The 14,922-nt window shown below is 42.4% G+C and overlaps 1 protein-coding gene across 2 annotated transcripts; it reads left to right on the forward strand.

The window, feature by feature from the left end:
• The first annotated feature begins 2,495 nt into the window (after nucleotides 1-2,495).
• cbx6a (chromobox homolog 6a) lies at nucleotides 2,496-10,668 on the forward strand. 2 transcript variants are annotated; one of them, XM_085163284.1, is made up of 5 exons: nucleotides 2,496-2,685; nucleotides 3,830-3,873; nucleotides 4,008-4,073; nucleotides 4,814-4,880; nucleotides 5,879-10,668. In XM_085163284.1, the coding sequence occupies exons 2-5, from the start codon at nucleotides 3,869-3,871 to the stop codon at nucleotides 7,151-7,153; spliced, it is 1,413 nt and encodes a 470-aa protein (XP_085019410.1). In that variant the 5' UTR covers nucleotides 2,496-2,685; nucleotides 3,830-3,868; the 3' UTR covers nucleotides 7,154-10,668. The 2 variants fall into 2 exon arrangements, with proteins under 2 accessions (XP_085019410.1, XP_085019408.1); XM_085163282.1 differs by having other exon boundaries at nucleotides 2,499-2,777.
• Nucleotides 10,669-14,922: the final 4,254 nt, after the last annotated feature.

The raw sequence follows: 14,922 nt of genomic DNA on the forward strand, positions 1-14,922 counted from the left end.
TAATGTAAATGTGAAGCTCAGCTAACTTCTGTGTGGTTTGCAAGGAAAGGTTTTGTTAGAATCAATCGCTCCTCCGTTTGTCCGTTTTGTTCCAACGTGGAGAAGTTCTGTTTTGTATTCAGTGTAACCAGTTTTTATGTTTCCCTTGGGGTTTTTTTTTTTGTTGTTAACTGTATCCACAATTGCTCAATAAAAATATTTTGAGTAAAAAATTTTGTTTCCATTTTGTTCATTTTTCTCAACAAGGCTCCCTTAAAGGCGAGACGACAGACTGATGTAAAGGAAAGTTTAGCTTGAATATAAGCTACCAAATAACAGTCATGTGGTATAAAACTGTTATTATTATTATCATTATTATGCAGTTTTAGTTGTCAGCAAGTCCTTGGTGCAAATGCTATTGTAAAACATACCCCACAAGAAGCTTAAGAGTACCATGACTGTGTCATAAAATGTGAACCGCTCTTTGGCTTTGAGTAAGCTTCAAAACAGCATGTTTATCACACCAGTGACCTGTTCTTATTGTTTGCTTTTCCTTCCAGAAAAACCTGACATTCACACCACCCTCCAGCATATATCGCCTTTGTTTTTGAATCCTCGTGACATTTTGGCTTATGCCATCTTTGTTTTGTTTTGTTTTTTCTATGAGAGACATGATCATGTTTGAAGAAGAGTTTAGAGCTTGGGAGTTTTCGACACTTACAACAGGGTGTACTTATCAGACGAGTTAAACTGAAAGCCCTGAGTCTTTCAGTACAATAACAAGCTGAATGAATTGTGACAAAGTCAGCTTTGTCCCTCCCTTAACAACACTCCTTCAATTAAGCAATACTGAACGCAAACCAGTCACATATACATTGCACAAAAAAACACAAAAAAAACCTCAAAAGTTAAGGGAGCATGTGATTATCACATTATAACAGCAACTCAGTTAAGTTTCAGGGATATCAGTCAATCCTCTCAGGAATAACAAGACACTGAGAGGCAGCAACAAGGGTGTGGGAATGGTTTTACAGGTGGGCATAGATCATTGCGCTCTCCTTATCTTTCCTGACTGATCTTTCTCTAGTTTTGTTTTTTGTTAGTGTCCTTGTTACTGCTGGTAGAACAACAGCACATTCAGGTTGCACAGGTAGCGCAGCTCCTGTTTTAGGATGGTCTATCTATACGTGCCACTACAAGAAGGTTTGCTGGGTCTCCATAGTCTTAATAGTGTAGATGAGATCCCATTAGGCATGAGGCGAGCTGGATCAACCCACCAACGACACGGGTGTCTACTCCTTTGCGCAAGGAGGAACAGGAAGAGTACTGCAAGAGTCTCCGGTGGGACACTCATGCATGTTTCCAAACTGTCAGATTTAGATTCCTTGAGGGTCTCACAAGGTCACGACATCCTTTAGTTTTGACCTTCCGGTTCTATATATGCAGAGTTCAACAGATGGGTTGAGTCCCCTTATATTGTGCTCATTTACAAAGACTCATTCAGACTGATGGCAACATGTTGGCAATCTGTTTGCATTTATAACTTTGACAACAATCATTTGCAAGACTTCAGCAATCCCTCTTAGAGTGATTACAGTCAGTCCAAGTCAGACTGCACTGTTTGCAGAGAGGTGACCTGTGCAATCGTCTTGTGATCCAAAGTGGCCGTGAAAATGTAAACTTGTCAAGCTATAGGCAACCAGGTAATCACCACAAGTTGCAATCAGTGCAGAATAGAAAAAACAATACAAAACAATACAATAACCAATCATACAGTCTTTTTTTTGTGTAGATGCAAGAATGTTGCTGTGCTGTTTTTACTTATGTGACTGAGCCATCAGTTTGCACTGAATTGGGATGAAGCTTTATCGAGCTAAGTGTGTCCAGTGTTGGATGAGTTTTCGGTTAAGTCCGTTTAATGAGAGGTTGCTCAGCTAATGCTATCTCAGGATTATGTTGGATGATATGAGCACTCTTGTTCCTAGCATTCAGCGACTTTTTAAGTGATTTAATAAAATATCAGTATGTTACATGCAAAATATTGCCATACTATGCTGTATCGATTTCCCCCTTACTACTAATAATTGTTTCATAAATAGCTTCTTGCCTTAAACCAGAGGGAATTTTTTAACTTGGAGGACTAATGTTTTGCATTCAAACCAAATGCCGAACGTTTATTTTATGTTTATGATTAAACTATAAATAAATACATGTTTAACAAAATAATGTAAATAAAATTTGTCAATTTCATCGCATAGAAGGGCATTTTCAATTTTCGTGGCTTAGTGGGACGCTTGAAAAGAGCCATTGATTAAATTGCCCACTGGTTGAAATGTGTGACTGAATACTTGAATACGGCAAATATTATTAAACCAGTTAACATTATGAAATATAAATATAAATGCAATATAAAATTCCGATGACCTTCGGTGTTAAAACATATGTATGAAGTCTAATTAGGTCTGTAATAATTTAATTAACGTTAATAACCTTCTAAACGCGGCGGGTTTTCGTGTCTTTTGACGCTGATGTTTAAAGCTCGGAGCCGCGCGGGCTTTTTTTCTCCTCGGGTTGCCGGCGACAAGATAGGTCGCACCGCCGCCGCTGCTGCTGTGCTGTCTCCGTGTGTGTGCAGCCCTTCACACGGTTTGGTCGATCCGTGCAGACAGCGGAGCTTGTCGTCTGGAGAGACGGACACCGAGACAGGTAGCTCAGTTCGGGTATGAAACATGGAGCTCTCGGCGGCGGGAGATCGCATTTTCGCCGCGGAAGCCATACTTAAACGCCGCGTCCGTAAGGTGAGCTACAGCCGCCACTGTCCCGCGTGTTTTGACTACGTGCAGATGTTCCCCGTCGGCAGCGCGGCACTGCTTTAGTCCATAGGCTCAGGGCTGTCATCTTACGCCTATGTAATACTGCAGAGGCCTTCATGCGTTTGCTTTTACTTTGCTAGTCCGAGCTAGATCAGAGCAGCGAGGCTTATGACTCGTGGCGCGGACATTGAGGCAGCGACAGGGCAATAAAAACAACAACACAAAGAACGGGGTGGCTGCAAAGACACGCTAGCCCCGCCGATGGTATTGTGGACTGCGCTGTGAAACGGAGAGGCCTGGTTTGCTTGCCAGCTAATGGTAGCTAAAGCTATACGGTCACAGTCAGCGGTTCATAGCCCAGTTTATGTGTAGCAGCCACATTAACGACAGCTTGACTTTGTTACTTTCTCGTGCGAGTTATGAAGGTGGTTGCAGAAGCACAAGTTCTCATACGCCGGTGATGGGAAAGGAGTCCTCAACCATAGTTGATTAAGGACTTTTGAGAGTTTGCAATGTGTTTTCAGTATTTTGCATGTAAGAGACTGTCCATTATGGCATGTTGCCTTCTGAAGTTGCCGGTATACACAGTTAACCAGCAAGGCCCACCGTGCCTCCAATGGCTTCAGAAGTCCCTGCTTGGAGTTTTTAGCGTATCCTTCTTGCTGTAAAACACTTGCAACACACGAACAAACGTAGATTTCACATAAACAATACCCAAAGGTGAAATGTATTTGATCTTATTATAAAACATAGGAAGATTTAACCCTAGCGGAGACGTGAACGAAATGAAGTCATCTTCTGTAACTTGGACTGAAATGTGCTAAAGTGCATTCAGTTGCATTGCAGATTTGGTGTTGCTGTGCATTAACAGCATGTGGAGTTTTGTTTCCATGTTGGTGTAAAGGCAAGAATATCCCATTTGTAATTAAAAGACTCAAAACCTGTGTTTGAATGTTGTTGTTTTTTTTTTCCTTTTTAAAAAATCTATTCTCATATGAACTGTTTTAGTAATTCTAACATTTGTCTTCTTCTTTCAGGGAAGGCTCGAATACCTGGTGAAATGGAAAGGATGGGCAATGAAGTGAGTGCCTTGAATCCACAATGTTAATGTGACACAAGGATTGGTTCGATTCAGCTGAAAAATGCACATTAACTGTGCTTTGGAGCAAAAATGAATGCATGCGTTTTTCTTCATGTTGCTCCATTTGTGTTCAGGCACAGCACTTGGGAGCCGGAGGAGAACATCCTGGATGACAGGCTGATTTTGGGGTTTGAGCAAAAGTGAGTGTAGCTGCTTCATGAGGAGCCCTGCGTGTGCTTTGAGTAATCAGTCTTGATTTTTATTTATGTATTCATTTTTTCTCTCTTGCTTGTTTTTATATTTTGGCTCCTATCTTGAAAAGTTTAAAGCATGTCTGCTCAGTCCCCCCGCCCCCATTTACCTTTTTATCATGTGTTCTTGTTTTAAATTACGTCCAGTGTCTCTTCCTCTGAGTGCTTGTGTTTACTCATTTATTCATCCCCCCGCATCCCCCTTTCATGTCTTTAAATTCCTCCTCTTTGCTGCCTAATTGAAAAAAAAATCTGCTCCGAACTTATTTTTGTCTGTTGCCAAGCTCTTTGAAATGCTCGTGCTGCTCATGGAAATGTTTAGAGTAAAGTTCAAGTATCAGAAAACTTTTAATGGGAGGCAGGGGATACAACAAATGACTGAAACAGTGTTTTCGCTACATGTCATTCCTCTCTTTGCTGGCTCTTACATTTCCTGTCCTCCTTCAACATTATCCCTGTTGAAAATAAGAGCAAAGAATAAGATTTTTTTTTTTTTTTTTTTTTAAAGGAAACCTAACTGTGTTCTGACATGGCTGCAGAGATGCTCTTTTTGCCCACGCTCACCCACAGCTTTCATGTCTGTCATCTCCTTTGAGTCATTCTATTTGCTCTCGTTCTCTTTTTGTTGTGTGTGTCTTTTCATTTGTGGTCAATGCCATTCTAACTGTCACTACATTTTTCTCTTTTAGAGAGCGGGAAAGAGAGTTGCACGGGCCAAAGAAAAGGGGACCAAAACCCAAGAACCTTGTAATGAAGGTACTGTTTTTTTTTTATTTTTTATTTTTATGCTCCTCCACAGGGAGGAGCTGCTGCATCTGAAATCATATTTAAAATTTTGACGAGTGGACTGGAAACTATGACTAGTTTGCATGAATTAAATTTGCAGCTTTGTTGAAATCTGTACCTTTGTTCAGTTTGCATCACCCTGCAGGAAAGTGGAACATTCTGTTTGTGGTTTCTGCTGTTAAAGCTGAGAAAAAGGTCAACCTACTTGAACCTCAAACGGTGTCTGAAGTTTATTTAAATCTACATACAGTGCATGCTTTGTCTTTGGAAAATAACATGAAAAGAAGCGTGAGCTGCATGGACGCGTTTGTCCTGTGCTACATTTCACCTGAGGCACATGCTGCAGCAACCTTTGGTCACAGAAAAACGCTTTCAGAAAGCCGTGTGAGGGGGGGGGGGGGGGGGGGGTCATTTATATCAACACCAATAAATGGAGTTACAAAGGAGACACTTCTGACTGAAGTTACATTCAGCACGGCTAAACGTTGTGGTGTTGGGTGCATTAACTTCTCTTTGTAACTGCTGATTTAGTTAATTTTAATTCTTTTGATCTCAAATTAACTTTAGTCTAATATAAGCTAAATTAGCTGGAAAGTGTGCACTTTTTTGAGGCATTAGTTACAACGCTGTCATCCAAGAAGCATTTTAATGGCTGATATAAATCATTGTGACTCTAGTGTTGCCAAAAAAAACTAACTTGAGCGAGTGCCCATGGTTACATAGTCTCAACTCCACCCTCCAGAATTGTAGCTAGAATGAGCTGGAGGAGATCTGGTTCACACACTGCTGAAGAGCAGAGCAAGAGCTACCATGGTTAGCTGCACGCCGAGGTGCTGGAGTTGAGCCAGATGTTTTAGCCAAATGTTTCAAAGTGGCTGCTGTTGCTGTGTATCACTCAGTAAATGTGTTTAGAGGTTCAAAAAGCTCACTCTACAAAAATGGTTTCTTAAATGTGCTTTGTCTCGCAGGCTCGCGGTCAGAAAGGAGAGAGCAGCAGCCGAGCCTCAAACACCCGCCAGACCACTTTGCGTCCCACTTCGTCCACTTCTAACCGGGCAGCTTCCTCCTCTGCCTCAGCGCATCCTTTACCGTCGTCCAGCTCGGCTGTCGCACCTTCCCCTAAACTTAACTCCCTTGCGGCCACACACAAACTGAAGAAAGACATTCACCGCTGCCACCGGATGTCCCGGCGCCCCCTGCCTCGCACAGACCCCATGGCGACCACCTTCTCCAACCCTGGTGGCTTCCCGTCCCGCATGCACGTTTCTCCCTTCTCTGAAACCGTCCGCATCCTTAACCGTAGGGTGAAACCCCGGGAAGTCAAGAGAGGCCGAATCATCCTCAATCTGAAGGTCATCGACAAAGCGGGCCGGGGTGGCACAGCGGCCGGGGGTCGGAATATTTCAGCAGGACGTCAGAACATCCCATCCCGCAATCGCATCATTGGGAAGAAGAGGGAAGCCCCATATAGACCTTTCCAGCCTCCTCTGAAGATGCTGGGGTTCCCGATGTACGGGAAGCCATTCGGGCTGCAGTGCGGAGGACCTGTGCCTTTTCACTCCCACCCAGGCTCATGCTCCAGCACAGGAGCTAGGAAAAGCCGCACCAGCCCTTCTCAGTTCCAGGCACCTCCTTCTCCTTCCAGCTCCAGTGGGTCTGAAGGAAAATCTCCCACCAATGCTACAGCTGCCCAGTCTCAGCCTTCCACTGGGGCCTCGCCGTCTAGCAAGGATCCCAAGTCCAGCAAACCTCACGCAGACACTCAGAAGAGCCAGAGCACCAAGTCCTCCACCCCTGCTGCGTCCTCAGATGCAAACCAGGCTGCATCATCATCATCCCCCTTCCTCCCCTCCTCTCCCTCTTCCTCCCTGGAAGACGAAGAGGACGAGGGCGCCCCGGACCGTACGGTGCCTTCAGAGGAAGGCAGGAAAAATCCTCGCCAGTGCAGGGCTAAACACCAGTTGCCCATCGCGCTTCCCCCTGCCGCTCCCGGGGACCAAACCTCTGCCCCCGCCGAACCTCCAAGGGTGCCCGCTGAGGGAGACCCCGACTGGCACCCTGAAATGGCTCCGAGCTGCAAGGATGTAGTGGTCACAGATGTGACCACCAACCTCGTCACCGTCACCATAAAAGAGTTCCCATCCCCTGCCTCCTGCCCCGCTTCACCTTCTGCTAGCCCCGAAAATGCCTCGTCCCCCCCTCCCACCGCCGCCTCCGACGACCCCTCCCCAGCGAAGCCATAGGAGGACGGACATTATGAAGTCAAATGCCATTGAAGAAAGGAAAAAAAAGTGTCATGCCACTTCAACTCTCTTCTACCTTTACCTTGAAGGGTATGTCCATATTTGTGTAATGAGTAATGAAATATAACCCAACACCGCCCTGTCGTTGAATAGTTTAAAAAAAAATTGACATATTTTTTTTAGAAGAATTATATAAATTTGAGATGGGGCAGCTAATACGCCCTTTTGGCATTTCAGTTGCCATATTTTGTCCACTTGCACAACACTGACTGTTTGGCTTGGATGGAAATGGTGGTGATTCTTTCACTTGCTTCATGCTGAGTTTATCTTGTTTGGTACAATGTAACATTGTCCTGAAAGTGGAACCGTCGCCCGTTTAGTGTGCAGGTTGAACTTTTAGAAAGCATACTCGGCCTGTGTGGAAGAAACATAATATTTAGATGCAAGCTCTGCTCTGGAGGCTGTTGTCAGCAGCCTGCAGGTGTCCTGACCCGTTAGTCTCGTTGGAAGTTCAACTCGGTGAACTTAACACAGCTGGATTTGGATATTGCATCAATGCAATAGCGAGGTAAATGCACTTGACTGCATCATTTAAAAACCAACCTATTCTGTGTGGTTTATCAGTTTTTCCAAAGCCTTCTCCTCTTGCTCTCTTGAATGCACATGCATATACATATACTTATTTATATGCACGCACAACCATAAAGGCTGATAAAGAATATGAAATTCAGTAAATTTTTTTTAAGTTATTGCTGCCATTTGCAGTCTCTTACGTATTTGCCTTGTTTTTCACTCTGATCCCACCACCTACTTCGACTCCATAACGTCCACCAAGACCCTAAACTGGTCTGCAGTGAATTTGAACAGTTTCTCTGTATGCCGTAATCGCTAAAATTAACTTCTTAAACTGTCCAGGTCTAGAAGGTCCATGAGCTGAACACAGTTCAGACTGAAGCCGTCGACAAAATGCAGCTAAAAATAGAAGTTGACTCGGCGGCAGGTGTTTCAAATCTGTGGAACATGAATCCAGGCAGCTGTGGCTTGTACAATGTAGCGACTGTTAAGTTTTGTCTATTTATCTTCCACTTTTGACTGGTTAAAAGCTGTTTCCCATGCTTTTCGTCCTGTGGATGTTGCCAGTTTGTCCTTTTATGCTTCGTAACTGTTCTTTATTAGTATGTGCTCTGGTAGTAACGTCAATAGAAGTGCTTTATTCTTGCTACCCATAGGGCATGCGTGTGTCTTTCCACTGATGCAGAGCCGGTGCGAAGCCACTTCCAACTTGGGTGCCTTACGACAACAAGCCTACATTTCCACAGATTCATAACCGAACATTACATGGGGTTATGTAGCAAAGGCTGGGGTGATTTACATGGGAAGGAGAATCTGTATTTGGTGAATTTCTTGAGAGACAACAGTGGTTACAACTTTTGGCGCAGTCAGTTTTGTGAAGCTGCTGAATGTCGGCTGTTTGGAGCCAGCATTGATATTTTCTTGTAGTGGAAATGCATGAAACTGGTTCTACAAGGGGCACCTGCACTACTGGAGTGGAAAAGGGTTCATCTAGGCCTATATCCATCAGACTCTAGTCATCATGATGAGAAGTAAGACAACTTTGCCTCTTGCTCCTGTTGTACCAAGATTTGTTTTGCTATAACTGAAGCCCAACATGTCTTTTAAGTCCTGGCTTTAGACTTAGTTGAGCTTATTGTCAGCTTAATGTAAACAGTGCTCTTGGACACAGGTAGATGAACAGTGACGACCAAGGATACCTTGATGTTCCAGTCTAAACAGGACACTGCGTTTTTACTTCCTAAATGAAGCGCCGTTTTGTCTGTTTCCTGTCTTGTTGCTTTTACCCGTTTATGAAGGATAAAACCTTTGGACCGCTGTTTAATAACTGGAGAGGATGCTGGCACAGTTGTCTTCCCCTTTTCAGACACATCAGACAGGCTGTCTTTCAGTAGGATCACAGTACAGTTGGCGTGTCGGGAAAAGCTGCTTGATCTCTAACGGTTTGATCCAGTGCCCTTGTTTTCTTGGCTGTAAACCTTTTGCCGTGTACGTTAACCGGAGGTTGTTTCCAGCTTAAATCCCTCAAGCTCGAAATTGATCAAAGTTTCTGACCTTACCTTCAAACGCGTCAGCCGTGCTTTAAAGAAACCTTTACAGACCCCTTTATACACAGATTCTTTTTTCCTCCTGCTCTTTCTAGGCCTTCCCAGACTCTTCGGCTCTCAACTCCGCTCTATCTACAGTATGTGTTAGAATATATTAAAAGCTTCCGCATGCGTTGCCCTAGAGCTCACCGTCGGCTGCACTCGAGGCAACTGTAACCTCATCACACTTGGCTCTTATCAAAGAGAACGGCTGAAAACGTCATTAAATCTCGAGTATAGCTCGGTGACTTTAAGGGTCGCAGACTGTAATAAGTTTTTAAGTTTTCTGTCGTCTTCTTTTCCAGAAGTTGCGAGTACCGCTTTTTCCGTGTCTTTTAACAGGCGAAGGTGACGTTCCTGTCATATACTGAATGGTTCTAGTTGTTGTCAGTGCTGTTTCAGTACTCTCTCTCTCATAGGTTACAGTTGGAAGGATTTATTCCAAAATGACACATCCATTAATATGAAGAAAAGGAGAAAAACGGTCTGTAGTTCAAATTTGAATCGATGTCTGTTAATAATGACACTACTTAAATCCTTATTTGACACCGTAAAAGCAGAGTGGTCCTATTTTTTTCTAGAATTATTTTCTTCTCAAATGGATATATTGTAATTTGGAATAGATTTTTTCATCTACTCTATAATATGTTTAAGTGGTGGATAGAAGTGACTCCTGCAGTTGGTAGATTTGTAAGGTATTAGACTGCTAAGTGATGTTTTTTAATTTTGTTTTAAAGTTTTTGCTTATTCTTTGTCATACGGAGTAGCACAACTCGATTTAGTGGCCTCTCTTTCAACCAAATAGGGCTCTTGATTTTTATAATTTCCGATTTTTAAAGCTTTTCTTTCCCCCCTTTTAAATAGTTTTCTATGTGATCTAAGTGCTAGATTCATGTTGGCACTAATTAGAAGAAAAAGAAGGATCCTTGTTTAAACGTATGAAATGTGATGCTTAACGAAATGGAAACGAGCATTATTTTGTTGTTTGTACTGTAATTAAGTACTTTTTTTGAAATATGCATAACATTGTCAATGTGATGATGTTTATTTGAATGCCATTTTCTTTTGGCTTTTTTAGTAGTCTAACATGGGTTTGATCAGAAGGACTCTCACTGATTTTTACATGTCAAGACTGCAGTTTTGTCTGGTTTTATGCTAATATGAATTATGTACATTGTATTGATGCTAAAGAGGAGTTGGAGGCTGACATTGTAAAGTATCTGAACTTCAGAAGCATGTTTTACAAACCCTTATTGTACAGATTATGTATTCAGTGTCACGTTACCTGTTACTGTTGTTGCTTTCTGTGTGTTTCTCGTACAAAGCTTTTAATTAAAAGCTCTCTAAAAAAAACAACTTTCGGCTGTTGTCATATTTTAGTGTGATTTAACATAAGAGGCAGACTGTAGAATTAACAGCTGTAGGTTTTCATTTTACTTGGTGCTCACAGTAGAGCTACAGTTAGGCTCATCAATTCAACTTCAACACTTAAAATCAACTCCAGATCTGCCCAACTTATGAAACCTCACCTTACCCCGTCTACAGCCGTCTGTTAAATAGATTTCACAGGACTCTGAATTCCTCTGAAAAATTAAGTGTACCTTTACTGCTTTCACAGGAAATAAGAACAAAAGTAGCAGCTGGCTGCTGCTAATCAGACAAGCGATTCCTTCAATTCATTAGCAAGTGTGAGCACCTTTAGACTTTTTTTTTTTTAACAGTTTGCTGCTCTGGAGTGTTCTGGTGTGTGTTAACGAAGTGCTAAATCTTTCTAGGAGTGTATGGCCTAGTAAATTCACCCTAACGTCAGACTGAAAGGGCCAAAAACTTGGCCCTAACTGTATCAGAAAAGAGGTGGAGAGGGAAATCAAGTCAAGTGGCTTTATTGTCATTTCAGCCATATGCAGTGGTACAGTACACAGTGAAATGAGACTGTGTTCCTCCAGGATCATGGTGCTACATGTAACAGAAAATCAACACAGGACTACATAAAGTGCACGTGTGCAAAACTTGCAAAAACAGTGCATCACCAGGCAGAACAAAGATGCAGACACATGCAGTGCAACAGAAAAGTGCAACAATGACAAAGGATTGTGCAGAAAGTACTTGAGTTAATGGAATGTTTAAAGGTGTGTGTATTGTATGTATATGACACTGTGCAGGAAATGTTTGACTGCCAGAGCTTCATATCACATAATCTTTCCATATCTGCCACCCTATTTGTCACGTTTGTTCATATTCACATGGCAGAGTGTACAGGGAACGTCTACAAAGTACAACACAAACAAAAATATAATACATATATAAATGTTCTCAGACAGTGTCACCGATATGTAATGGGCCTCTCACAGCTGCACATAGAGACCAGTTCTGTTATTCGAAAACGAATCATTTAAAAAAAAAAAAAAAAAAAAAATATATATATATATATATATATATATATATGAAAGTTAGTTTGTGTTTTTACCACAGAAATATAGAGCATGAAAAGGCTTCCAGTTACTCATTGCTGGTACGTACTGACACTACTTAAAAACACTGACAAGTTCTTACTCTGATACTGCGGAAATGGCTAATAATAATAATCCTGCTTGGACTATCTGGAAAGAAAGACCAATTTCACTTGAGCACTATTGCCAGAGTCCACTGTGAGGCGCTGTTGAGCTGCTCATTTTCTTTCGGAGTAATGGAGCAGCAGCATCTGTCTTCTCAGATGGATTGTGAGGGTTGGGGGTCATATTAAGGTCATCACGCCTGTGTATTCATCTTTGTGTGTTTTGATGTGGAGATGAATACGTCGAGTTCAAACAGCTTCATCCTTTTCCACAGGCAGTATTTCATTTTATTCTTTTACCCTTCAGACTGTTGGATGTATAACAGAAAGACACATGTAGTCTCCTTTCACCCCTTCCCCGCTCTGCCTTTGGTTCTCGGTCTGTTTCCTTCCTGGCCCGATACCACAGGCGTTTACTGTATGAGCCAGATGGAGCTAAAACAGACCCAGAGTTTGATACGAGTGGCCGACATCTGTGTGTTTGTGTGTGTGTGTGTATATAACCTACACATGTGCATTAGTGAGTGCAAGATCAGTCACCTCTGGAGATTAAGCCACAATCTGGGTTACTGGTCATTAGACTGAAGCCCATCTACATTTGGTGTTTGAGCTTCTGATGGTTATAGATACATATTCTGTATTTTTTCATGTCATTTCATTCATTTTATTCTGCAGGAGTTTGACTTGAGGGTAAAAACTAACACAGCAGTGTAGTTCCGCAGTATTCCTTATATCCTGTTAAATAGAAATTTTTAAACTGTGTGTGTCCTTGCAAAAGAGGTGAAAGTGAATCTTTTCTCTTTGCTTCATAAATATTCCAGCCTGTTCACAGCTAAAAGCCCGGGTCAAGTTGATTGCAATGTTCCACACTGAAAACAGACTCCTAACAAGGTTAAGCTGCATCGAGAAAAATTTTTAAAAAACACTCTCAAACATAAGCCCTGCAAAATCAATGGGTGACACCTCACCTCCTGTATTATGGAGCAAGCACACAAGAAGAAGAGGCAGAGATGCCTTTGTTGGCTCTGCAGACTGGAAGGAAAGCAGTCGGAGGACGTGTTTACATTCGCTTCCCACCTTAACCGGTCTGTCGCTTTACACTGAACAGATAGGTAAGACGTTTTGAACAAACGGTGAATTCTAATGACTTTGACAAACACAAAGTGCCACCAGCTGCTCCAGGTTTTCACTTATGCCATTCATGGATGGGCTCAAAATCTGACACAACCAGCCCTGAGACGATAAATCTCACTTTAGATCTTCTAGAGTTGACAGCTGCACTTTTTTAATTTGACTGGCTGCCTGAAGTGGTGTTGTCAGACGAGGAGCGCAGAGGGATTTGTTTGGCTGCCGGAGCTGCAGATCTGGTTTCATATTCTAAATCATCTGTTCATCTGATATCCATATGAAAATATTGTTTGCTGCAATTTCAACCTTGTTGGTTGGAAACCATGTTTTGGCTGCTGTGAATCTCGCCAGTGCACTGCTGCTCACGGCCTGAATGCTATCATCATTGTACCTGACTGGGTGGGACACATGGGGCTGCTTTCGCAGTCTTTCTCCAGACATCAATGAAATCCTTAAAAAAAGTCACTTGTGTTCATCAAACAGAGTGTGGGTGTGTTTTTTTAATCCACTCTGTAAAATAGCTTAGATTTAACTCCACACCTTTAATTCATTTACTATGCACAGCTATACGAAAATGCAAAACCCTATTTCCTCAGCCACTTACTCTTGGGTGGAGGCTGTACCTCAAGAGGTTCATCTGCTAATGAGTGGAGGGTTGGTGGTTCGATACTAAGCTATTTGAACTTTTGTGTTTGGGGCTGCATAGCTGTGGACCAGTCAGGGTGCCTGTGCTGACTTCTGTCCACTCCTGAAAGCACCAACAATGAACATGTGAGCATCAGAACTGGACCACAGAGCAGTGGAAGAAAGTGGCTGCTCTATATGAATCACGTTTTCTTTTACATCACATAGGTGGCGCTATGTGTGCATTGTTTACTTGGTGAACAACTAGCACCAGGATGCACTATGGGAAGAAGGCAAGCTGGTGGAGGCAGTTATTACTTTGTTGCATATCACATACACCCTTTCATACCTCTGGCTTCTAAGGTTTTGATTATTAGGCAATTAGGCATTAGCTAATGAAAACTGTCACTGTGAATCGAGAGGTCCAGGCTGACACTTATATTAACAGCTGTGAGAGAAATATCTATTGGAAAGTGTGTTACAGACATCAACAGCCCCTAAGAATGAAATAGAAATGAAGTAATGAACAAGTCCCTGAACCTGTTGAACATATCCATCAACCTTAATTCTTTTGGTTAACGCTAATAAAACCTACTCTCCTCTTACACTATCACAGAAAATACAGTAAACACTGCTGCAGTAACGATGTAGCAATCCAAGGGTGTCAAAAGCTGCTGTTCTGTGAGAAGCTGCTGGTGAGACACACAGAGATACACAAATTCTCCTTTAGCTACAGCGACGCTGGATGTGACAAAGATAGCCCTGCTGACATTAACCTGGTAATTCGTGACACCAACAGCAAAGAACACCTTGGTGTGAAACGTCAGCATTTGACCTGGCTTAAAATGAGAACACTGAAGTCCAGTCCACTCATTCATGGTCCACCTACAGCACAAACAGGCCTTTGATCTCAGGTGGACTGAAATAAAAGCGCTGCATAACAAGAAAAAGAATACAAGTTGTTTCCATTCCTTTGAGTGTAAGGAAGTACAGGCTCATTCTGAAATTAAACGTTGAATAAAACATGTATTTTCAAAAGACGTGATGAGCATCCAGAGCTTGCTTGAGAAAAATAAGTGCACTTTCAACAATATGTCTCGGTTTTATAACATTCAGCCGGTCGACTTCTGTTGTAAGTCAGGGGAAGACGTAAGCACGATGATGTCTGTGTGAGTAAGAAGGCTATAAAACTGCAGATGATTCAGACCTCACAACATAATGGCTGCTGCTGTAAAACAGTGAAAAGTTTCTGCTTCATTCTCTGCAATCCAAGCAGCGGGCCACGTTGGGCAGGGTGGATATGG

Source organism: Neolamprologus multifasciatus, chromosome 6, assembly GCF_963576455.1.
Source record: "Neolamprologus multifasciatus chromosome 6, fNeoMul1.2, whole genome shotgun sequence".
Taxonomy (NCBI): domain Eukaryota; kingdom Metazoa; phylum Chordata; class Actinopteri; order Cichliformes; family Cichlidae; genus Neolamprologus; species Neolamprologus multifasciatus.